The following is a 27,409-nucleotide window of genomic DNA, read 5'->3' on the forward strand; positions in this document are numbered from 1 at the left end:
AGAGGCTAAGGTATCAGAGATGAGGTCAGCCGGGCCAAGGGTCTCTTGAAGTAGAATGATGTCGATAGGGGTAATTTCAAAAAGTCTCCGCAAGGCTAGTTTCTTTGAGGCACTAGCCATGCCCCTGCAGTTGAAGGTGAGGCATTTCATGGTGGGATGCTGGCAGGGGTGTTCACTGCTCTAAGAACCCCATCAAGAGTAGATTGACGGCCAGAGGCTACTTCAGCCCCAGCATGACGGATAGCTTTAGATAGGTCAGATTTTCTCCCCCGAGATATCAAGGGTGTAGTTCCAGGGATGGCAAGACCCAAACCAGCAAAATGCAAAGGGGAGTCCCGGGGAGCGATGCGAGGACGAAGGTTGTAATGGTGAGGCTTAGTCTCACGAGAAGTACCGGGGGAAGAGAGGGGCGAGGATAGGGAGAACAGCGAGGGGACAGGTGGAGCCATGATAGGAGAGGATGGTAGAGTGCATTGTGCAACAGATATTGATGGTGCAATTATGGAAGAGCAGTGTGAAAAACAAGATAATGGAGGAGAAAGAGATGTACCCGAAGCTCTGGCGGCTTCTGCTGCAGCCCGTGATCTGGTGACAGGTGGAGAGGGAGTGTTGTGTGCCTCAGCCGCTGCCTGCTGCGCTTTGTTTGCCAAGGACGATGGAACCGGTGCAGGAGAGCGCTGATTAGCCTGTACGTTAGTCCTGGTGGGCACAGTAGATACAATGGGGGAATCCTCTGCCTTCTTGATGAGGGGACAATCCTTGAGAAGGTGCCCAACCTTGTGGCATCGGCAACATCGAAAAGGTACTCCCTCGTAATCCAGAATCTGAACCCTGGTGTAGTTCCCCCAATGTAGTGTAATTTTCTCTTCCAGCCCCTCGCGGGTATCCAAATGCACAAGTATGCGGGCAAGGGTTCTGTTCCTTGATTCCACAAAGGTTCTATCATGATCCAGATATGTCCCCAATGCATTTCCTATACGGATGAAAACCTCCTCGCACCAGTATTGAAGAGGGAGGCCAGGCAGGCGGACCCATAATGGGCCAGCACCAATTTGTTCTCTTTCAGGATCGAATAGTGGACTCCATCTTTTTAGCAGCACTGGTGCCATCTCAATGTGCCAGTATCTGCCAAGTACTAAATCTGTGTAGGCCTCTTTTGCAAAATGGAGGGCAAACCAGCCTCTAGGCAAGACTTGTACCTCTGGTAATTCATGAAGGATGCCTCCCCAGATTTCCTTAACCCATAGCGTGAGTCGAGCGGCCGAATATGCCCTACCGCGAACATGACCTACCAGTATAGTGCGGGTCATGGTGGCTGCTTCCCCAATGGCCGAAGTCTCCCCGAACCTAATCGAAATATCCTTTGTGGTAGATTTAATGCACTTTGATTTTCTTTTGCGCGAGCGAGGTGCAGATGGGTGGCCTGCAAGTGGATCCTGGGCGTCGGCCTGAGAGAAATCTTTAACAGGTCTAACCCTAATCACCGGAGTCTCAAAACATCCTGACGGCGGGTGGGTAGGGCTAGGAGGGTTAGAGACCACTGGTGGCGGGGGAACAACAGATGTCTCAGCGAGGAATGTAGATCCGGGCGGATTAGGTTCGAAAGGGGGCGACGGAGGCGCAATAGTAGATAAAATGTGAAGGGTACCAGGGGATAGAGGGGGTGTATCCAGAGCCGATGATAGCTGAGTAGGGTTAGGGTTTCGAGCAAGGAGCGATGCCGGCTGGGGGTCCGGCAAGGTAACAACCAGAGAAGTGTTAGGCAGAAATGGATCCGACTGATGCCCTGGACCGACTTCCGGATATGCGAAATAAGGGCCTCCAAAGATAATGCGGTCGGGATGGGGGTCATCGGTGAAATCGACCTCCTCTAAATCCATCGCTTCTCTCGAAATATTTACTGAGGAAGACATCCCGATAACGACAGTTGCCGGGTAAAAACGGGAGAACGGGCAATGTCTTCAGATAACTGTCGGCAGATGTACGCGGGCAGAAAAGGGAGCGGACTGCAGTGTTGGTTTAACCGGGTCCCTGCGGATAGTAAACAAGGGTTAACCGAAACCCTTTCGCAAACCTGCGGTGCCCGCGCTCCATCTCCCCTCCATGTAACTCCAACACCAGCTTGGATTTATTTCATGATATGGAGCACATATGTGGCATGTAAAAACAATATTATTGACATTATACCAGCATAGATCCATCTTAAATGGATCCAATTTATTCAAGTGTAAAATTTTTTATGAGCCAACATTATTTAAATATTTTGTATAGTTATTTAATTTTTTTAATTTTTAGAATTTTTAGATTTTTTATTTTGGCTGAAATGAGCAAAATTTCAACTTTGATGACATACGGATATCCTTACACATCATACTGGGTTGTAGGATGAGCCTCTGGGTAGTAGGATGAGCCTCTTGGCTCAACGATATGTAATTCATTTTAGAATAGATATATTAATAAAGAAAACATATTTTAGTGTCAACCATCAATAAAAAAAAATCCCTTGGAAAAATCATAATTTTATTCAAAAAGACAAAAATTACATGTTGTAGATGCTAATGAGCATATGCAGTAATAACATGTATGATTTCTCAGAATCCATAAGAGACTAATCTATTCTTTCCTACCTTTGTTCCTTTCTGCTTTCGCCAACCACCAGTGTTGGGAGTGGAAGTTACAATAGACATTTGATTCTCATTAGTATTATTTAGATATTCTTTCTCCAAATCCGATCCCTCTAATCCATGGATTCGTTTACTGCCACTAACTTCTTTCCCTATTGTGTGTTGCTCGAACTGCTGCGAAGGGTTGTTAGGTCGCTGTATTAATGTAGATTTGTGCTCTGTGATGTCCTTCTGTGGATTGATGTGTACAGTCTGCTCGTTGTTGTCTGCATTGCTCTTTGTTGTCTCATCTTCTTCTCTTGTTTCAACTAGAGGCTCTGTGCATTGCCAACCTTTTGGTTTTTGTGATTGTTTCTTATTTCTTCTGGTGTGTTTTTTAGCTTGTGGGAAAGTACTGAGAAGGTGGGCAGGTACTAAGAAGGTGACTTGTTTAGGTGACCTGTTTGTTGACCTCCACGGCAGAGGAATGTCCTATTTTCATAACCTAGTGGTTGAGTCCACTGTATATTGTTATGGATCAGATTATTGCTATCAGGTAATCCTTGACTAAGATCTACCTCAACACATATTTTGGCGAAGGTGAATATGCCTCTTAAGACTCTATCCGCATCTTGAGAAAATTTCCTATAAAATTCCCCATTCCTTCTAATACTTTGTGATGCCAGAAATGTAGTGGGAGGTTCTGTATCCTGACCCAAATAGGCATTTTAGAAACCACCATAGTAGTGGCATCAAAACCTGGGAACCAAGGGATCATGAAAAGTCCTGGATTGCCCAGAACCAAGGTCCCTCATTGAGGGCATATTCCTTATCCTTGACTGTGTCGAATTTGACAATAAAAAACCCCTTGGAACATAGATGGATATCACAATTTGTTGACCATGTGGAGTAGATCCATTGATGTAATGCATCTGAATTAGGCCAAAAACCATTGAATCTGCATATGACAATGTTAGTATACCTCAGGCAGAGAGACTCTCAAGGCTGGTATCTGTGATTTTTGCTCCACTATGTGGGGTCCAGGTAGTTGTGGTGGTGGTGTTGGTTTGGTGCTCACTCAACCATCAATAAAATATTTCAATGCCCATATTAAATAACATAATTATATATCAACTTTATATAGAGAAAAATAAAGTAATTTAAATTAAAAGTTTTCTTATACTTTCACTTTGGTTTTGAACCTGTGATCACATACTCTTAGTCATTAGGCCCACTCAAGTTGTATATATACACACAAATTTCAGGAAAATTTGACTGGAATATATATATATATATATATATATTCCAAACCAGTTTTCTGTATTTCTTGTGTGTATATATAGACATAGTCTAATTTCAAGCAAAATAGTGATTTTTTGTTGTTTAAAATATATTTTTGAATACATAAATAGATTCAACACCCTAAAAATCCCATGGAAATTTTATAGATTAAACAACTTCAATTTTTTTTTGTGGATTTTGGTTAAAATTAACTAGAAAAATGTCTTGAAAATTATTTCTAGTTAAAACATTTTATTAGTGTGTTTCTAAAAACCACGATAAATCCATCTTAATTCCATATTTACTAAGACTCTAAAGAAATAAAAATTTTAAAAATACAAACCTTTCCTTCACTTTTTTTTTTTTTTTTTTTTTTCAAAAGGTGGAAAAACCTATCAAACTCAGTTTGTCAAACCAACAGTGAGGACAGCCATCTCTGGCTGCTATCCGCGAATGTCAGTTGACACATCACTGTTATCAAGGAAAACCACGCCACCTGAAATAACCCGCTGGTGGTCCGTAAGGGAGCAGGCTTTCACTCCTGCCAGATGCCTCTGGGTCTTGGGCCGTTAACCTGTTTCCTTACGTCCGAGGAAGACGAGCTCTTAGCCAAGCAGAAGCAGTTTTAGGGCATACTCCAGGCCCACCTTTCCTTCACTTTTATAATAAAAAGAAAATTACATATTAAAAAATTTGATATTTTTTAAATATCCGATAAATAAATAAAATAAAAAAACAATAAACCGACTTAATTTAAAAACCATGGTAATCCCTTTTCAAATCTAAAAAAATTATTAAACAATAATGCAATGAATAAGATGTAAAATCAATAAACCAATTATCAACTTACGACACGGTGCTTGAAATTTACAGAATCCCAAATGTATAGATGAGAGAATTAATGACCCATCGGGTCATTTGAGGGTGAAAATACTGCCTTCCCTCACATGAAACCAGGTACTCAGCCGATGACTTTAAACACCACGTCAATAGCGATATTGGATATCAAGTCGACAAGGAGCTGGACACATGGACGTACCTGATAAAACAATTAGTATACCGTCCCTTGTTCAGAAAGTTATGGAAATTCCAGTTATATTTAGAGAAAATCCTGCAAGGATTTTTGTAAATCCAAGTTATAATTGTTAAACTTTAAAATTTTAGATGTTTTGGAAGTTTTTGATGGTGCTGAACCCATTTCCATCATCAAAAACACTATTCAAACGCTGCCTCTACAAAAATTTTTGAATTTTTTTACACTGATTCCGGCCACTTTTAACCTAGCAATTCCTCCGCCTTGTTAAAAGACTTAATCTTAATTGATATTCCAAAAAAATCAATAAAACATATGACCAGATTATAAAGTATACCCATTAACAGACACCTTTGTTCAACACTAACCCTCAGAACTTACTCCGGCAGTTAATGTTTTTTAAAATCAAAATAATAAAAATATAGACGCAAAATAACATAGATGTCGAATTGAAATGTGAAGCGCAACCTAGATGTTGAATTGAAATGTGAAGCTGAGAGATTGCGCTAACCGTTTCTATTAAATCTCGTATTTACTTTCTCATCCGCTTCAAAATGGCACTGCAACCTTGCCTTACCTTTCAACCGGGTTGTTCTTCATAAAAGAAAGGCAGCGCTCACACTTTTTCAGGTTCTCCGCAGATTGATTTCAATTAGAGAATGGCTCCTTCCAGCAAGGTCCGTAATTGCACAAGGAATATCACTCGCTTCACTTCCAAATCCAAACTATCTCTCTCCTTCATTCTCTTTCTACTAACATTAGCATTAGCTCAGTATGATTATTCCAGTCATGATTTCATACAACCATTACCTCAGTCAGATAATCCTACTGATAGACAAGCTGGCACTTGTTTTGACGGTAATATGACGGCTGGAAGTTCTTTGGAAAGGAATTTGAAGGTGGTCCTGAATTCGTTGGTGGAGAATGTTAATAAGACGGGCTACACTATTTCATCTCATGGAGAGAATGGAGATAAGGTGTACGGACTTGCTCAGTGCAGGGGAGACCTCAATGCCTCTGCTTGCCGGGCATGCGTTTCAAACATTACCAAGTCTTTCACTCATTATTTTACCAATTGTATTTCCGTAAGCATTCATCTGAGCGGATGCTTTTTGAGATCTGCCGCTCACAACTTTTATCAAACAAATTTGCAGAATGCATCATGGTACTCCACTACAGTTTGCGATAACAGTACTATAAATGGCACAGATGGAAATGCAAGGGGCTTCAAGGATTGGAATATTGCCAATCTATTGACCAGCGTTATGGAGAATGCCGAGTCCAGTAATGTGGGTTTCGCTACAAGAAATGAGAATGGGGTTTATTCTCTGGCTCAATGTTGGAGCCTTCCCATGAATCAATGTAAACAGTGCCTCCAAAGTCTGTACGACTCTTTGGGTTCGTGTCCAGCAAGAACTAGCCAAGGAGCCGCCTTCTATGACTACTGTGTAATTCGTTATGCGAGGTACAAGTTTTACGGTGATGGTGTCCCTTTGCTCACTGCCTCAACTGCAGGTGGAAGTGGTCCTGCTATACCGCCGTCAAGGGCACCAGAAGGTACTCTTGTCATCCATATTTAGATCAGTGGTAATATCTGAAAAAGCATCTGCTAATTAAATTCAGTCATGAAAGCATTTACTAATCTGATTCTTATTAGCTGCAGGAAAACGTCATCGTAAAATGTTGGAATGGAGCATTGGTGGTGCGGTTGTTGTGTTGTTATTGGTGGGAGTGGTTGTGGCCGTATTTTGGAAGCGAAAAGTTATGAAATCCGGCTATAGCAAAGGGCTTCCGGGTGAGATGATTTTATAACGAAAGTTTTAAATCATATTTTCAAAAGAAGCAAAAAGCAATCACTTTTAGGGATATTTAGGTAGGGCTTTTATGACTTTAGTACATCTTCAAACCCTGCAATACATGTCTTAGCCCCTTTTATAAGATTTCACAACTGGAGCTCGACGCTGGGACGTCACCACCTATGTATACAACAATATAATTTCTCTCATTTTGACGAAAAAAACCCTGGAAATGTTTAACTGAAAACACAGAAATTGTAAAATTCAAATTCAAATGAAATAGCCCTAACTAGCGAACACTGATGAATGACCGGTCAATACTTTCCGAGGTTTTCACAGCTTTTGCAAACCATATTGAATTATTCTCGATTGAATTGAAAGAAAATTTTATGAAGATTTTATAAATAGTAAAATAAGTTTGAGTGTATTTTTAAATATGAATTTAGGAAGATTTTAATGTTCAAAGTAATGATAATATATGCATCGAGTACTAATAATATCGAGGCATACATTTTGAATTTTTTTTACTGTTTAACAAGTAAAGAAACAGAATTTTTCCATTAGCATTCTATAGTCTTAAGAGCTCAAATTTAAAGACATTTAGATTCAACTAAGAATTAATAGAACTTATAGGAGCCATGGTAACCATTTACTTGAAATTTTCATTTCCAATCATGACATAAACTTATTCTATAAAAACTAAGATTTATTATCTAAAAAACAACATACAAAGTCAGAAAATAAAATAAAATAGAATTGTTATATCACTTATACAGCTTGAGTGGGCCTAATGGTTAAGAGTATGTGTTTCCTCCTAAGAGTTCACATGTTCAAAACCAGAAGGGGGTAGAGTATGTATCCCCTTGACCCACAAATAAGGGGGTCTCATACACCAATTTGGTGTTTGGCTTGGCAGTGACCTTAAAATTGGATAATAATAATAAAAAATCCCTGCCCGTAGTACAGTGATGTGTGGTTTGACTTTAAGTCACTTGGGCGAAGCCCGACAGACCGAAGTTCAAATCTCATTGAGTACATTGACCTGCTGTGGTGGAAGCTAAAGGGGCGGATTCCCCAATCCCGTCTTGGCGAGTCTGCTCTTCCTAAAATTGTAGGGAAGCTAAAGGGGCGGATTCCCCAATCCCATGTGGTGGAAGCTAAAGGAGCGGATTCCCCAATCCCGTCTTGGTGAGTCTGTTCTTCCTAAAATCATAGGGAAGTTAAAGGGGCGGATTCCCCAATCTCGTCTTGGCGGCACGTGAGTCTGCTCTTCCTAAAATCATAGGAACGACATGTGAGTCTGCTCTTGCTAAAATCATAGGAACTTAGTATACCCGAATTGCAGGTGGTTGGCCATGCTCTTGGTTAAAATCATAGGAACTAAGTATACCCGACTTGCAGGTGGTTGGCCATGCTCTTGGTTAAAATCATAGGAACTTAGTATACCCGACTTGCAGGTGGTTGGCTATGCGCTTGGTGTTATAGAGGCAACTATGAGGATTGATCCTGGGTCTCCCATAGATTAGGGCTGGCAGTTACCGATTCACCATGTGGTTAAAAAAAAAATCCCTGCCCGGAGGTGGGTCCCTTGGATAATAATAATAATAAATTGCTACCTGGAGGTGGGTCACTTGTCCCACAAATAAGGGGGTCTCATACACCAATTTGGTGTCCAGCGTGGTGTGACCTTAAAATTAAATAATAATAATTATTAATATTTCTATTGAACATGCCGTAAATATGATTACTCTATCCCCATAGGTCACTGTTTTATATAACATATAAATGTCCCATGAGTGTAATTGCGCCCAGTAAAATTGAACATTTAGACTTTAGTCTTCAACCTGCATGGTGCATAGAAGTATGATAAGAATGCCATACTATGAACACGGTTAGTGCTGATGTTGGAGTCTTAGCATTATGGACACCATTAAATTTATGCTCTATTTTAGAATTTCAATTCTTAGAATTGATAGTGTCTTTATTTTCTATATTCTAATTCAAATTGGCTTATATTTAAGATATTATAGTTTTAAATATATATATTCAATTTCTCTCAGATAATTTTTTAATACTAAAATTAGATATAGATAGATTTTTAATCTATTTATTAAATTGATAATTTTAAAAATTAATTAGACTAAAATGTAAAATTTTAACTTATAATTAGGAAAAATATTAATTAAATTACACTTCAATACTTAAAAAAAATACTAATAAATACTGATTAAATTAAATTTAACCATGGATGATTCTCAAAATAAACCCATTTTTTTATAACTCACTTCGAGGATTTCAAAGGTGTTCATTGGGCAGAAGGGATTGTATCCCTTCTCTGGCGATGGTCTATGCTAAAGACCGTAATTCTCGATCAGTATCCTTATTCTCCTTCTCCCCTCTTTAGGGATGGTCAAGGCTAAATACTATAGCTCTCCATCTATATTCTTTGATGGCTTAGGCTAAATTCTATAGCTTTTGATCAATATCCTTATCTAGCTTTCCCTTCTCTTTAGGCGAGAAAGTTGCAGGCAGAATTAAGACAAAAAGGGAATGATGTTTGGAAAACATGAACTATTGAATCAAATGGGTGACAAACCCCAAAGCGAAGGTCAAGATATGTTGTCCATATATATTGCTGAATATGGTTGTATCTGTATACAATATACGCCACTGGCAGCGAGCCTGCATGGTCGGCCTCTGTTTTTAACACGGTTGAGAATCAATGTACTGTAAACCTTTTATTTGTAAAAAGCATGGAAATAAAAATAAATTTTCGTACGATTATAATTGAAAGATGCTCTTGATTTTATTAGTTTTTTTCAGAAAGAAAAGCTTTAATATGCTCTTGATTTTATTAGATATGGTTACGAAACTAAGTATTAAGTAGGAGAGGGAAAACTTTATATTTATATATATATATATAAGTGTTTTCAAACTAAGTTGCCAGCAATGAGATAAAATACATGATATATAAAAATAAATTGAGTATATAAAAGTAATATATAATTATTATTATTATTTATTTATTTAGTTATTTATTTATTTATATGAGGTTAAATTTATAAATAAAATTTCAATTTCAAGTATATAGTAATAATTGTTAAATATATTTTCTTATCGTAGTGATATTTCAAATTTATTCAAATACACACACAAGGGTTTTAAATGAGAGATGGGAGTGAGAAGGGATGGAGACACCATCGTCAACTCACTCAAGCTAGGTGGGAGGCATGGTTGTCTCATTCTCCATAGGTTCTTTCATTGTATCTACTCTCACCTCACATGATTCTGAATAATGAAGCATGTTGGAATTGTCTCACTCATCAATTCTTCTTGAGGCTCACATGTCAATCAATATGGCTTGGTTATTCCATAATCTTATTTACGCAAAGGCAATCTGCAAAAGACTTCTCTCATTCGGTATTTCGATAGTCTTTGTGGGAAATTCCATGCTTGCACAATTGTTTCTATCTTTGTTGAGGGGGTTGGCCATGGTCCTCCTAACTTGGCCACCCCCATCTCACTTTTTCTTTGGCCCATCTTGGGATTTTTGTGTTTCATTCAGTGCTGGGTACACTTAGTTCTTATCACCTTCAGTCTCTTCCTTATGAATGAGTGGTATTTCGAAGTTCGAGGCAGATGTTGGGCTTGGAAGTTGGTCCAAGAGCACTACGCACTACTCTCATTCTGTCGACTAACATGCCAACAAAGGTACACATGTGTCCCATTTTCTTAGTGGTGTTATTGGCATGTATGGTTTCTGGTTTGATTAGTTTCTCCCACTAGTAAAAAATTGTGAGGATATTTTGTTAGTCAAGGGGGTTGTTTGCACAGTTCATAGTTATTCTCAAAAAGCGAACTTTCATTGGTTGCATCAGTTTATATGTCATATTATTCAAGGTTTTTATTTTGTGGGATGGTGAATTGTTTTGATTCTTAGATTCTCTCTTCCTTCTCTCTCCTTACAAATCCTCATTTATGCTCCATCTTTCCTCTTGCTCAATCTCCCTTTCTCTTTTATCGGGTGCTTCTCCTCACAATTTGTCCTTTGTCCGCCCCCTCACTAGCTCCTTACTCTCCCTATCGCTTCAACATTCTTACAATGGCCCTGCCTCCATGCCAAGACAAAGAGAAAATATTCGTATAGGCTCCTCCTCGAGGGTGGAAGGGTGCACTCGCATTTGCACCCACAATGATGACAGGCGTTATCAAGCACAAACTCCTAATCCAATTCAATAGAAGATCAACCATGTAGATGAGAAAGTCCATTTTGATAGTGAAGAATACATAGACGCGGAAATTCTCGCCTTGGTGATTGAGTGGGTGTTGGACCTAGGCAACAACCATGGGCGCCAAAATCGATATCTATGCACAATTGAATTGTATTGGAACATGAAATCCTTTCTTAGCAAGGTCTTTTTGGAATGAAATGAGGCAAAAAGGGAGATCCTTATGTCAATTAATGAATAGCAATTGGATCACTGCGACATTGGGCTCAAATGCATAGATATGCCCCTTCGGTTGGCTAGAATTCAGGCTCTGCTATAGAAAGGCAAGGCCTCTGCCTTGCTACAGACCTTGCAAACCATATAGATGTTTCTATGTCCTCCCAAACTCTCTTCATGGGTTGCTATTTCGCTTATATTGATTTCATGTTGGTCTTTTATAGGTTATATATTAAGTTTAGCTATCTATTTTCCTAAGCCTCAGATAGATACTATGTATTGTTATATGGATATCATCATCATGGACAACCATTATCATCACAAATGTCCTTTGTTTGTACTATTTTTGACTAAGTATTTATTCTTCCATCATTGGTCTGGTTTCCCTAGTGGTAGACCAACGCGGGAGAAATAGAAAGCCATGTATCTTTCTTGACAGAGTGATGGAAAATTCTTATCTTACTACAAAAGATTGTTATATATGTGAACTAAACAAACAATTAGAGAAGGAATGAAATCAATTGGAAACATACAGGGCATTGCACACCCTTTTCACCATTAAAAATATTTTACGATAAGCCAAGGATTTTTTAGAATTGTTTAGGATATCTACCTTTAGAGATATCAAGAATTTTCAAAAAATATTTGGATCGATAGTGTCTAAAAATATTTCTCTAAAAATACCCCGGACTGATATCTAACTGTCCAACTACTTAAATTAACATGATAGGTTATACTTTAATAACAAACCCCCTTATTCTTAACTATTACATTCCTCAACACTGATAATTCCCAAGTGTTGTTTGGAACTCTAAAACACTTTTTCCAAATGGTTTGTTGAAGATATTTGTTATTTGATCTCAAGATCCACAAAATTGAAGAAATGTATCACCATTGTTGATAATCTCACGAATGAAGTGATAGCTAGTGTTAATGTGTTTGCTTTTCTTGTGAAAAAAATGGTTCTTTGACAATGAAATTGCTTAACTGTTGTCACAAAAGATAGAATTTGGCTCCTTCTCCACATGTGCAAGGCCTTTGAAGGATATTCTTAGCCAAACTGCATGGCATGATGTTGTAGTAGCTACTACATATTGTTCTTCTATGAAAGATGTTAAGATAGTTGAATGTTTCTTAAAAGCCCATGACATCAAATTTGTGCCCAAGTGAAAAACATGTCCTAATGTGCTTTTCCTATAATTAATACAAGCAAAAAAATCATTGTCTATGTATCTTATGAGAATGTTGTCTTCAGAATGTGTGTACCAAAATCCATAATGGCTTGTACCTACAATATACCTCATTTCTTTTTTTTCCAAATTTCTAGTGAGATTCCTTAAGAGACTCCATAAATTTGGAAATGAAACTAATTGCATACATAATATCAGGTCTAGATGCAGTAAGGTACATGAAATTACTTGCAAGACTCTTATACAAGTTGAATCCACTCCTGGTCCATGAACCTAGTTGCTCAAATTTGTTCTTACTGTAATAGGTGTCTCTATTCGTTTGCATTTTTCCATCCTAAACCTCTTTAGGATAAATGTTTCATACTTTTTTCTACATATGAAAATCAATTGAGTAGATTGCTTGAATTTACTTCCCAAAAAGTACTATATGATATGAAAGTATTTCATTTGAAATTATCCTTTCATGTTGTCTTTGAAATCATCTAAATTAAGATTCCTAGAATATATCATGTCATCAACATAAATACAAGTTATAAGAATTTTACCGTGATCTGATTTGGTAGAGAGAGTGGGCTCATAACTACTCCTATTGAATCCATTTTTGAGTAAATATGACTCTATCAGACTATGCTAAGCTCTTGGAGATTGCATCAATTCATACAAGGTTTTCTTCAACTTGTACACTTTATACTCTTGGCCTTTTACTTGAAATCTTGGTGGCTAAGTAACATACACCTCCTCTTCTAGTTTTCCATCTAAGAAAGTTGACTTGACAGCCATCTAGTAACATGGATCTAATGGTATCCAATATTGCTAGTTGAGCAAAGGTTTCACCATAGTCAATACCTAGGTGTTGAGAAAATCCTTTGGCAACTAGCCTTGCCTTATATTTCTCTAATTTATCTTTCTCATCTAGTTTTGTGTTGTACACCCGCTTAACACCAATGGTGACTTTATCTATTGGGAGTTCAACAAGATCTATCGTCTCATTCCTTTCAATAGCTTTAATCTCTTCATTCATGGCCTATATCCAATGCACTTCTTTCACAACCTATTCAAAATAATTAGGATAACAAGATACTAAGGAAAAATTGGCTTACTGATATATGTCATCACATTGCTCATATATTTCTCTTAAGCTCCTTGTTCTCTGATTTCTCATCGAATCTTCTAATCCACTGCTAGGAGATGGACTGTTTCTCCGATTTCTCACTAAATCTACTAGAAGAAAGACTATCTTCCTTACTTTGCACCTGTAACCTTTGCAATCTTGTCAGAGGGGCTTGTCTTGAAATTTCCACCTATTCATTTCCTGGAAGAGATGAATAACCTATATTCAATGCTTCATTCTATTAATTGTTCTAATATTTTGCTCCAATAAGTTTACATTTCTACTTTTTGGAAATTTTGTGTTTCCATTGATGTCAACAATGTTTCTACGATCAGGTGAATGTGTGAGGATCCGATCTAGTGCATAAGTGTTTTTGCTCAGATGAAGGCGTATTTAAATGTGAGCCTCTTTTGAATTAAGTTCTATTAGCATGTATTTAATAGATCTGGTGATTATTTTGGTGCGCAAAGGTGTTTAAATGATCTGGTGATTGTTCTGGTGTGTGTAGGTATCTATTTGAACTAGTGATTGTTCTGGTTCAATATCGACAACATTCCTTCTTTGTTTTTTTAGAAGAATGCCCCCTTTAGTTTATTCTAACATAGGTGTATGCCCGACGTGAGGTTGTAGCATATGATCTATAGTGTGTGTGTCAAGTAATCGAACGCATGTCAATTTTGGAATAAAGGCCCTTGAGTTTATATCAATGAATTGTGGTGACATATCCTCTCTGATCAGGTTCTAGTGTGATATGATGATCACATATTGATGTACCTTGTTTTGAGAATTGGCTTATCTGCTTTGGTTTTCTGAGTATGATTTTGTGTTATTGCATTGATAATGATTGCAAGGTTTTTGAGTGTATGATTTTTTCTTTTCTGTGCACAGTATGTGATTTAGTGCCCATAACAAAGAGTGGAGTTGATGATCTAATTTATAGGAAATTGTTTGAGGTTGTAATTAGTTAAAGTGTATTGGTATGTGTGCATAGTTGTTGTTTTGGTGTTTGCATTGACTTGGTTATAACAATGTTGTGCTTAAGTTGATTAGTAAGGGCAAAGGTGCAAATACTGTATATCTTGATACATGCCTAATAATTATTAGAGCTTGTTGCAATGTGTTGACAATTCATACAAGGTCAAGAATTGAGTAAAGTTGTTGTTGAAGGCAAGATTTCTATGGATAGCCTACATTGCAAATTGTCTTCAAGACCAAGGTATGTCTTGGGTTGATTCTTGTGATAGTCATCCACTTTAAATTGGTTTCAACTGTGGTTAGGGCAAGAACTTTGTACACGGTGATATGTGGACATCTTGGGCACAGACTTAAGGAAGTCTCCAGGGTATGATCGGAGTGATGAATTAGGGGTAAACTCTTCATCAACAAGGGCATCTTCAGAAAAAGATAAATTGCAAGGTAATGTGGTACATTCTTCATCAAGATATGAAACAATATTTGTGAATTGTGTTATTTGTTATTGTGAAGATGACAATTGAAAAAATCAGAGGTATGAGCCAAACTATTCTTGAGCTATAGCAGGGATTCTTACAATTGTATCTAAACTTGACAGTTCAATAAAGGTTGTTGATTTATCTTCACGACATATTCTCGTTGACCATTGCATGTAGAGGAAGAGATAACAGTGCTAATCTATTTATATATGTCATTATTGACAGTAATATTGTTATAGCTAATATGTATTGTTGAGGTACAAGCCCTGTATTATCACTACTCATGTCAAGGACATGTTTCTTGGGTCTTGGAGCATAGCTTTTTTTGTTGTTGCTATGGTTTATGTAGTAGGAGTTATGGGTAGAAATGTACTCAGTTGTAGTATAGAGAGTATCAACTATCAAGCGCTGGTACAAAGGATGTAGTGAGATGTATTGCTAAGCTAGAGTAGGATTGCTGGTCAATGTCAAATGATGACATATTGTTGATGCTAAGGTTTTATCATTGATAAAAGATATAGAGTGTTGTTGATCTATGTTGCGTTGCTTCAAGTATGCATTGTTCCTGAATACATTGTTTCTTGTAGTGTTGTTGAGGTTCATGATGTTTTCCAGTGAGAATATGATGAAATTGATGAGCTAGGGTTTTCACATTAATTAATGACATTTTCCAGTCTAAGATGATAGGGTAGAATGGTTTGATGGTTAGGTTGTTTGAGCTTGATGTTATTCATGAGTAAAGGTTTACTATTGTTGATTTTACCTTGGTAACCAAATTGTCTTGATTATTGGATATCATTGGTATTGAAGCATATTTGATTGTTGAGCAAATATTGCATTGCAGTTTGATGTTGTTTATTGAGCAGATGTGGGTCTAGTGTGAAAATTGTGAAATGTGATTCATTGTGGTAAATTGAAGGATGAAATCTTCAGGGAAAGTGGTAGTTTTCTGAGGAGGGTGGCAGGGTGGTTCAAGGCAGAGATTGGAGTGTCCTTCAGGTTGAATCCCAAGAATACCTCAGGGCGACAGGGTGGTGCTAGGGTAGGTTGGGTCCTAGGCAGGGTGTTGTAGCATCCTTCTAGTTGGAGCTGGTAAACTAGGGCATTGGAGCATCCTTCCAATTGAAGCTAGTAAACCAGGGCATTGGAGTGTCCTTGCAATTGGAGTTCGTAAATCAGGGCATTGGAGCATCCCTTTAGTTGGAGCTGATAAATCTTGGAAGTTGGAGCTTCTTATTCATGTATTTTTGAAAGTCCTATTTTAAGAAGCGTTCGGTGGTTTTTCTCCAGGAAGGGTTTCCACCTAAAAATATTGTGGCTACTGCCTTTGATATTATGCATTGTTCAATGGTGTTTTTAATTTATGTTTTAATCTGATGCTAATGTTAATTAATGCTTGAAGATTAAAAAATAACTAATTGGAGTGAAATACTAATTCAACCCCCTCTCAATATTTCCAACAATTGGAATTAGAGCAGGCTCCTTCAGTTGCAGTCTAACAACTGGAAGGTAGACCTCAGGTGAATCAAGATGGGAAGGTCGAGGAAGCAAGCCGCCAAACGTTAAAAGGAATCAAAGGAAGTCTTTAGTATCACAATGGTCTCAAAATCTGTTACATCTAATGAAGAGAATCAAGTTGGTCAAGCTCTTGAGTTTAATGAAACCAAATATGACATATCAGAATCCATAATGTAAGCTTATGTGAAATCTCATGGATATGATGTATGGAACTTTGTTGTTTCTGGAGACACATCTACCGACAAATATAAAAGGTACAATACAAAACCATGAATTTTATTCTTAATGCTCTATCAGATTATGTGAAAGCCAAAGTAGATCAATGCTCATCAGCGAAAAGGATTTAGAAGAAGCTTCATAATTTCTACTCAAGGAAGCATGGAGATCAAAATGAAGACGATGATGATGATGATGATTGTGATTCCAATGAAGTATATGAAGAGGAAGTAGTATTCGACATGGAAAGATAATTTATCAGCATCTTATGTGATATTAACAAAGCAAGGAAGTGAAATCAGATACTTGAAGAATGAGTTTCACTTCTAAGACTTCAAGTAGAGGAAGAAGAGAAGAAAGAGAAAAACTTGGAAAGTCAATTAGAAGAATCTGTTCAGAAATATGAGGCAAAAGTTAATCAAAAGAAAAAGGAACTTGATGTAGCTTTAGATGAAATAAAAATTCTCAAGGAATGGTAAAAGGAGAAATTGCAAGATGTTGAAAAGAAAAATCATGTCATTAATGAGAAGGATCAAGAAATTTCTCCCTTGAAGATGAAGGAAAAAGAAGTAGGTGAAGCTCCATGCAACGGAGGCACAAGCTCGAAGCCCTTGCAAAGCAGGGTTGAAGAGAACCCTAATAGAAAAATCCTCCAAAGGCCAAATCGAAGTGAAGGACATAAGAAGGTTGAAAATGATCCTCAACAAAGGGTTGTATCTCCTCCACGAAAGAATGTCTTTAGAATTCCAACAACATCAAAGCAATCCATTTTATTTAGGTAACCTAGTATATTTAATGGTTATTGTTTCTTATGTACTAACTTGGGGCATAAGGCTAGGGATGTGAGAAATGAAGGCTCACTTGGTTAGCTTGGCTAGGGTTTTTGCCAAAGATACTAATAGAATTCCATTAGGTTAGGTTTTTCCTTTTCCTAGAATAAACATTGGTGTTTATGTTTGCATGTGTTTTTTTTTATGTTTATGTGGTAATGGTTTATTTTTCCTCTAATAAACATAAGTAAATATTTTTTTCTAGCTGAGAGCGAGGTTTGAAACTACCTATAAGTGTGAAAATCATTGATCATGGATCATTGCTATGCATAGTTGGATTGCAGATGATTGCTTGTTGAGGATTGTTGTAGGGTTTAATGACTCTAAGGTGAGTTAATGGATCAATGGTACTTGGGTGGGAAAAGAAGCATTGGAAGTAAGGAGGTGTGGCTAGAAAAAGCGGAAGTGGTGAGAGGAAATCCTGATCAAGCTCTCAACGCTGCCAAATTGTCATGGAGTGCCCGAGCTATAAGAAACAAGTAGTTGAAAGATTGCGTTGTGCGCAGGTTGAGACTCTAGAAAGCATAGAAGGGATTTTTCAAAAATATTATGTGAGCTCCACACCACAAGGAGCCCCAAACATTTTTTGGGATTAGATGAGAATAAGGGATCAACATGGTCAGCATATGATCAAGCTGTCCATGTCATCATTGATGTGTTGCATGTCGATGTCTAGCTCGAGAGCCTGGACTTTGCTAATAAAGAAATGAGCCATGTGAAAGGTTGATTAGTGCCATGTCTTTTGCTAGGGCTACATGTGGTTGCACCCAAGTGGTCATGGTTATCACATTGCATACATGGTTGTTGGGTCATTGGTGTGCAATGTAAGATTGATGAGCTTTACCAAGGAAATGCGAGCATATTGGCATGTGATTTCTCACACAAAACTGATAGACGCAGCATGGGCTATGTCTGCTTGGAAAATGGCTAATGCCTTAAATGATATAAGCTCCCAATGATAGCGGGTTGGTGGTCATAGATGTTGTGGTGGAAGAAGCATATGGCCATCGTCAATTCTTGGATCAAGCAACAGTGATGTTGGACATGCCCCTGAAAACTCTAGATCAACGCAGGTATTGTCCATGTGATTCAATAGAGTTACAAAGAGCATGGTTGTAATGTGATTTAAGTGAGTGGGGTTGCATACAAGTGTGAGGAACTTTAGATATTTAATTGATATTTGAATTTTCAAACTTTCTCAAAATTAAACTTTAGATATTTATTGATGGTCTTTGAACTTCGAAATACCTTCGGCTCAAACAAACTCCTACGTAGGTTAGGTTGTTGACCCTCTTTATTAGCGAATAAGTTTGTTATATCAACGAATAGGGTGACTCAGGGCCACCTTTTATCAACGTTAAACGACTACGTCCATGGCTAAGCAGCTCTAGAGACTGCGGTGGTAGTGAACAGTGAATCGACAACTCTTCGTGCATGGAAGACCAAATCTAATCTCTAACCTTGCTATGGTATGTTTGGATCTTTTGGTGGTCTGCTCTCTTTTATCACAATGTATCTGGTATGTTTGGCTCTTCCTGCATGGAAGACCAACTCATATCTCTAACCTTGATTTGGTATGTTTGGCTCTTTTGGTTGTCTGCTCTCTTTTATCAAATCTCTAACCTTGATTTGTTGTGTGCTCTTCATTTTGCGAAGAGTTTTAAATATGTTCTAATGCCATGTTAAATAGATAGACAGAGATTGATATAAATGAAACTAATTGGAAACATGTGAGGCATTGCATGTTTTTTCACCATTAAAAACTGAAATTAATTAGAAATATATGGGGGCATTGCATGCCCTCTTAACATTTAAATAGATTATACGATAAATTAGGAATTTTTGAGAATTCTATTGCACTAATAACTTTCATAAATATCAACAATTTTCTAAAAATATTTAAGATAATAATGTCTAAAATTATCTCTCTACAAATAATTCTGACTAACAATTAACTATCCAATTACTTTAATAAACCAACAAAATTATATTTTAACAATATGTCTTGTTGTTAAATAATTTACATTATTGAAAAATAATGACATTGCGGGGAAAGCAATAATACGCAAAATTATGAATGTACAACGAGGGAGAATTATATAAAAGGAGAGTTTTGGATACAGAAATATAATAATTGTTAAAGATATAAGATTATTAAGTATAACGGTTGGTATAGTGATGCAGGAGCATTTAGCCCAATAATATTTTAGTAGACAGAGGGGTATTGTGTTTTCAAGGGAGTTGGTTTCCTAAGTGTGAATTAATGTAATTATTTAGGCTTTTGAGTGATTTTAAAGAGAATATGATTTAATTGAATATAGCGAGACATATTTGTAAATGTTCTCGAATGTAGGAGAACATGAGAGATTTAGGATAGTTGAGAGATAGAGGGATTTGAGAATTAATTGTAAAACTTAGATTAGGAGTCAGTTCATGAATTTATGGTTTAGAGAGGAGTTTTAGGAATAAGGAAGATATTTAGGAATTTTGTTAAGGAATTTATGGATTTAAACCAGAATTGGCTTTAGAATCCCTTTGTATAAATGTAAGCTTAAAAGGCAAAGACAGGGGTTGGAAAGTATGAAATTAGATAGGCTAGATAGATAGCTATAGTGTGGTTTTAAGCCTACAGGCAAAGTGTAAATAGAGGCCACTAATATTAGAACATCAGGCCCGAGAGACAAAGATCTCATTCTGTAATCAATGTTTATATTTATTAATATAATCAACTCAATTTTGAGTTTGAATGTGTGTTCGAGTGTTAAATGATGAGTGATGATTGAATTGGAATTCAGTATAATTATGTGTGCAATAAAAGTCGAGGAAAATACACAGAGGAAGAGAAGAGACAAAGGATCTTAATGAGTGAAAGAATAAAGTATCGGCACACAGGATCCGTTGGATCTTTAGGATCAACAGACAGGATTAGATCGCAAGAGAAATGAACTAGCCTTGAAGTGTTGCGATGTGCGATCACTCCGATATATCACATCGGAGGAAAGAAACAGGAGCAGTGGACGAGGGCCTTAAGCAATCCCCGATTGTGATCAAGTGATATCAAGCATGGACCGTCAGATCAGGAAGAAGAACAATGGCGAAGATTCAATCTAAGTACTGGCGGAGAGAGAAGACGGGTATTGATCTGGATTGTAGGATCTAAAGACCTCATCATCCAATGGATATCGGGCCATAATTTGATCGAGCGTTAATCGTAAGGGGCGGACCGGAACTTTTATAAGTTGGGAGTTTATAATGCCATCGGATCCGAAAAGGCATTAACCCTCGTGTAACTTGTTGACCCAAAATTGCTGTAGAGCGTCGGATCAAGCGGATCTTGATCAACGGTTGTAAAGCGTCGGGCAAGTCTATTGATTGGGAAGGAGTACAACCATCGGATCGAGGATAAGATTGACGGTGGATAAGGGTTGCGACAAAGGCATTGAGATGCCGGACCCGATAGAATTATATGGCGCAATTTGTAGTATTTGAAATCTGGCAGTGTAATCGCATATCGGAAGTAGAAGGTTCATGTGTAGTGTGACCACGAAGAGCCGATACCAGATTATGATAAAGGCATGCATCAGAAAATGTGCAAGGGCTGTAAAAAGGTGAAAAGGTATGGTTTATGCATGTTTATGGTGATTTCTATTATATAAACATTATAATAGAATATAGCGTGATATGAAGGATTTCTTGTGTAAGTCCAAAGGAATGAGTGGGATTTAGTTTAATGTGCAGATATATATATATATATATATATATATATATATATATATATATATATATATATATATATATATATATATATATATATATATATATATATATATATATATATCTATATATATATATATATAGATATATAGATATATATATATGTTAACAAAAGGTTAACGAAGGTTTAGAGGGGTGATTAAGTCCTGGTAGATGGAGCACGAGTTTCGATATAAAGGAAAGGGACGATTAATGGTAGACTTTGTTATTCTATAGATCATTTTGCAGAGTTTAAGAAAGGGGCCTTAAACCTTAAGAATTGAAGATTTGACTCCTTAGTGAGTTAAAATTCCTGGGATAGATCAGATATATGCATAAGACATGCATACTGTGGGTGAAAGCAGGGGTAACCCTACGTCATTTGGTATCGGAGCATAATTGTTATTGGAACAATTGATGGCAGAACAAAATAAGGGAATTATGTAGAAAAGGACTTAGAACAGAGTTATATGTTTTAAGATGTATATGCAAGAAAGAGGGCATCAGATTCTAATATGACAAACAGAAGGTACACAGAGGTGATGTGTAGCAAATGCAAGAAACAGAGGACAATCCACTCAAAGTACAGGTGGTATGGTGGAACAAGATCATGCAGAGATCTTGAAGGTGAGATGACATGTTTTTTTTTTATTTGAATACTGGAGAATATGTGGTTTTTATATGGTTTCATAGGTGACATCATAAGGAGGTGAGAAGATTGCAGCAAGCCTAGAGCAAGGAGTGCTCAATTGGTTCCAAAGGAAAGAACCAGAGAGATGCTAAAAGATTGAGCTCAAAGGAGAGAAGCTTAGTGAGGCATATGTAGCAAGGAGGAGACTTGTTACTAAAGAGGTATTGTTGCAAATCACAAAGGTAATTCCATAGAGGATGTGGGTAGAATTGCTAAGTAATTAAGGATGCTGGTAAGAATTTCTAAGCGAAAGAAGAAGTGGTCAGAACCATGTATTTCATGGTGATTGAAATACAAGAGGAAAGTTGTGTTCTTGAGAAGGTGCAAATGAGTTGAAGCCTAGAAGGAGCAGAGAAGAGTGCACAAAGGAGGTTCTAGAGATAGAGAACCAATTGCTTGCCAAAAGACCAAGTACTGAGGAAAGCTTGGTGAGGTAAGTGGCAACAGGGAGGACTTGCTGTTGCAGAGGCTTTAGTGCAGCTCATAGTGAATGAGTGAGGAACTCATGAAGATGGAGAAGAAGATGGCTATTGATAGTCATAGCAGAGGTTCCGAGGAAGACTACAACAAAAGAAAGATTAAGAAAGAAAATTCCAAGGCAAATGGCAAGAGGATGATTCAGGAGGAAATTGATAGAGAGATTGCCGTGATGAAAGAACAACTCGATGTATTGATAATGCTGCTAGAGGAAAGTCAAAGACAAGGTTGGGTATTAAAGAAGAAGCCAGTGAAGTGGCATAAGTTGTAGAGAAGGCTACAATAGAGGCAAGTAAGGTGGCTGATGGAAAAAATCAGAGAAGTTGAGTTGGAAATGGAAGTGTCCATTTGTGAACCAGAGCAGGGTGAAGTTCTAGGTGAAGATGAAGACTTGAAGACTGAAACTTCAAGTGAGACCAAAAGGTCTGATGATTTTAAATCTGATAATTTGTGTATGTTTACAGGTGAAACATGTAAAGAAGGACAATTTGTTGATATTGTCATAAAGAGGGAAGAAGACAGGCAGAATCTAAATTCTATTTTAAAAGAGGAAGTAGAGAAGGATATCAAGCAATCAAGTAAAGGACTTGATGAGATTGAGGAGAAGACCATCGAAATATTTCTAAGTCATGTAAAGGACTTGGAACAACAAGAGGAATTGGTGATTGAATCACCAAATGAGATGATGAGGTCTCGTGGTTTTAGAATTGACAGGTTGTGTATGAATGCAGGCATTGCAGAAGATAAACCATTTTATGGAAACGTCTTGAATGAAGCTGAAAATTGCCAGGTAAAGTATGATGATGACTGCTTTTCAAATGAATATCAAGTTGAGTTATTACAGCAAAAGGAGTTCATAAATTCCATGCTTAATGGAGGAAATATCTTCAGTGGGGATGAGACATTTATGTCCTATGATAAGAAATTTTCTATTGAAGAGAATAACGAGGAATTGGTTTTCTTAAATGATCAAAGGGAGGGCGATGAACAAAAATCTAAAACTATCAAAGAGATGGAGGATCATAATTTTATTCTAATCGAGAATGAAGAAATAGTGTCAATAAGTTATTCTTGTGACAAAGAAGAAGATAGAGAGGATCGTACAGAACTTTTGGGAGAAATTCCAAGTGAGATGGAAAATCTGTGGCAGGAGTTAAGTCTTTTGGAGAAAAGGCTAGAAGACCAAAAAGTAAGTGTTCAGGTTGTAAAATCGGAATTGAACGAGAATGAAGAAGTTCACTACAGTGGACAGGGACAGAAAGACATCATTAGAACATATGGTGTGGAGGAGAGACTAGTTGACAGTCTCATGAATTCTTTTAAGAATTCAAATCAGCATACTGATGTGCTGATAGAGGAGGAGAAAACAGAGCAACACGCTAAATTGTTGCCAAAGGAGGAAAAGACACAGAAGTCTAATGTTTTTTATTTTAATAATTGTTTTATGAGTGTAGGTTTAGTTGCAGATGCTGGAGGAAATTTGGCACAGATGAGCAGCCAAATAAAAATGGAAGAAGAAGATTCTATGGAAGAATTTAATCCATGGAATGGAGATGTTCAATTACTAGAGAGAATGCTGGAAAGTTAGGATTCAGTGTAGAAAGAGATAATCTTGACAGAGGGTAAGGATGAAAGGGAGGCAATCAAAATAAGTGAAGAAAAAGTAAACCAACAACTACAAAGTGAAAGTAACCAACAACAGTTTGAAGAATTAGTGGACAACAACAACAACCTGAAATAGAGAGAAAGAAATATAAATAAGTGGCAGAATATGGACTAGTCCAAGGATGAATTGGAAACAGAGATTGAAGAATTATGGCAGTTGATGATGAAACAGTCCATGTGGAGGAAATTGATAGCAATAGAGGATGATCAATCAGAACTTGAACCTGATTGAGCAGGAGAGGAAGATGAACAAAATACAACAGACATATAGCAGCAAAAAAGGTGCAAGACATTTGGGCAGCTACAAACTAAAGTTTTGGACCTTGGAGGCTTTCTATCAACTTATGAACACACATGATCAGGAGATCATGAAAATTTTCTACTTTGGGAGTCCGATGCAGGAGCATTCAACCCAATAATGTCATTGTATTTTAGTAGACATAGGGGTATTGTGTTTTCAAGGGAGTTGGTCTCCTAAGTGTGAATTAATGTAATTATTTAGGCTTTTGAGTGATTTTAAAGAGAATATGATTTAATTGAATATAGTGAGACATATTTGTAAATGTTCTCGAATGTAGGAGAACATGAGAGATAAAGGGATTTGAGAAATAATTGTAAAACTTAGATTAGGAGTCAGTTCATGAATTTATGGATTAGAGAGGAGTTTTAGGAATAAGGACGAGATTTAGGAATTTTGTTAAGGAGTTTATTGATCTAAACTAGAATTGGTTTTAGAATCCCTTTGTATAAATGTAAGCCTAAAAGGCAAAGACAGGGGTTAGAAAGTAAGAAATTAGAAAAGCTAGATAGATAGTTAGAGTGTGGTTTTAAGCCTATGGGCAGAGTGTAAACAGAGGCCAATGATATTAGAACATCAGGCTAGAGAGATAGAGATCTCATTCTGTAATCATTATTTATATTTTCAAAATAATCAACTCAATTATGAGTTTGAATGTGTGTTAGAGTGTTAAATGATGAGTGATGATTGAACTGGAATTCTATATAATTATGTGTGTAGGCAGAGTCGAGGCGAATACACAGAGGAAGAGAAGAGACAAAGGATCTTAATGGGTGAAAGAATAAAGTATCGGTGCATAGGATCTATTGGATCTTTAGGATCAATGGACAAGATTAGATCACAAGAGAAATGAACTAGCCTTGAAGTGTTGCGAAGTGCGATCGCTCTGATATATCACATCGGAGGAAAGCAACAAGAGCAGTGAACGAGGGCCTTAAGAAATCCCCGATTGCGATCAAGCGATATCAAGCGTGGACCGTCGGATCAAGAAGAAGAACAACGACGGAGATTCAATCTAAGTACTGGCGGAGAGAGAAGATGGGTATCGATCTCGACTGTAGGATCTAAAGACCTTGTCATCCAATGGATATCAGGTCGTAAGTTGATCGAGCATTAACTGTAAGGGGCGGACCCGAACTTTTATAAGTTGGGAGTTTATAATTCCATCGGATTCGAAAAGACATTAACCCTCACATAACTTGTTCACCCGAAATCGTTGTAGAGCATCGGATCAAGCGGATCTTGATCAACGGTTGTAAAGCGTTGAGAAAGTCTGTTGATCGGGAAGGAGTATAGCCGTCAGATCGAGGATGAGATCGACGGTGGAGAAGGGTCGCGACAAAGGCATTGAGATGGCGGACCCGATAGAATTATATGGTGTAGTTTGTAGTATTTGAAATCTGGCAGTGTAATCGCATATCGGAAGCGGAAGGCTCATTTGTAGTGTGACCGTGGAGAGCCGATACCAGATTGTGATAAAGGCATGCATCGGAAAACATGCAAGGGCTGTAAAAAGGTGAAAAGGTATGCTTATGCATGTTTATGGTGATTTTTATTATAAAAACATTATAATAGAATATAGTGCGATATGAAGGATTTCTTGTGTAAGTGCAAAGGAATGAGTGGGATTTAGTTTAATGTGCATATATATATATATATATATTTGGGTTAACAAAAGGTTAACGAAGGTTTAGAGGGGTGATTAAGTCCCGATGGATGGAGAATGAGTTTTGATATAAATGAAAGGGTGGATTAATGGTAGACTTTGTTAGTCTATAGATCATTCCGCAGAGTTTAAGAAAGGGGCCTTAAACTTTAAGAATTGAAGATTTGACTCCTTAGTCAGTTAAAATTCTTGGGACAGATCAGATATATGCATAAGACATGCATACTGTGGGTGAAAGCAGGGGTAACCCTATGTCATATAGTAAGTGCTAAATATGTAAGATTAGTAAGTGTAATGGTTGGTAAAAAGAGAAAATGATTTACTAATATATTGTTATAATTAATTAAATTTTGAAATTATAATTTTTATATATATATATATATTTTCTTTCTTTCTAATGGGGTGGATAGTGGGGCAAAGAGGATGTTAGGGGTGAAAATCTACCACCTTGTTGACGAGATGGACATTAATAGAGGGGTGGTGTGGCCCGCCCCATGCATTCACAAGCATGTGATTACATGGCACAAGAGTAAATGGCTTGAGGATTTAAGATGGTGGGGGAGGGCATTCACACGAAGGCTGAGCACTGGTGCTTGAGCAAGGGGAAAAGTAAAAGCCCTTGCTACATGAAGGAATGTGTAGAGATTTTCCCATAAGCGCTGAGATTGATTCGGGACAACAACAATTCGCTTGAGTGTTATCTAGTGGCAATGCGCACGAGTTGACCTATTGTGGCGGGGTTCTACCAGGCGATGTGAATGCAATTTTGGTTGGGTGGCAAAGAAATTCAGGGGAGAAGCAGTGACAGAGTGAAATTGACTGAAGCAGTGGAGTTGCAGGTGAAGGTTGTTGGTAAGGTAGGGGTTTTTGCGTAAGAGGCCAGTTGCAAAATTCACCAACTATGTTGTTTGCTAACGGTAGTGCGCTTACAACCACCTAGAAAAGGGTAATTTTGTTTCTCCTTTATTGTTTTGTCAATTGACATGGAACTAAGTGTTTTGGCCTTGTCTGTCTGGTTTATAATGTTGTGGTCTCTCATTCTGGAGTTTGGTTGAAGATTCTGCTAATTGATCTGTTCATGAGCTTTGGTGTTTTCTCAATCTCCCTGTGAAGGGATCTTCTGTTATTTCTTTTTTTCCTGGGAAATTCGTGTATTGGTGGGTCATTTGATATCAGTTTTCCAAAACCTTTGGTTGGGGGTGGTGTTGACTTCTTGGTAGGGGGTTTATAGTTTGTAATATGACAACTCCCCAAATCTATAGTGAGAGTGTTATCCCTCAGCTTGTGTATTATTTGGGTATGTTTCAGTGCCCTCGGAAGTGCTTACAATTTTATGTCAGAAAGTTTGGCTTAGTCGGTTCTATTTTGCATATCCCTGCTTTTGC

At 37.5% G+C, this 27,409-nt stretch overlaps 1 protein-coding gene across 2 annotated transcripts in view; it reads left to right on the top strand.

Annotated features, from left to right (window-relative positions):
* The first annotated feature begins 6,267 nt into the window (after positions 1 to 6,267).
* LOC149206325 (cysteine-rich receptor-like protein kinase 44) overlaps positions 6,268 to 27,409 on the top strand; it is a 116,190-nt gene continuing 95,048 nt past the window's right edge. For both annotated transcript variants that reach the window (XM_089393676.1, XM_089393675.1), the window contains exons 1-2: positions 6,268 to 6,474; positions 6,581 to 6,712. In XM_089393676.1, coding sequence (XP_089249802.1) covers positions 6,270 to 6,474; positions 6,581 to 6,712 — 337 coding nt within the window. In that variant the 5' untranslated portion in view covers positions 6,268 to 6,269. The remainder of the gene's footprint in view (positions 6,475 to 6,580; positions 6,713 to 27,409) is intronic.

The sequence above is a fragment of the Pinus tabuliformis genome, chromosome 1_2 (assembly GCF_031772625.1).
Source record: "Pinus tabuliformis cultivar Carrire ecotype Pingquan chromosome 1_2, CPIR1, whole genome shotgun sequence".
Taxonomy (NCBI): Eukaryota; Viridiplantae; Streptophyta; class Pinopsida; order Pinales; family Pinaceae; genus Pinus; species Pinus tabuliformis.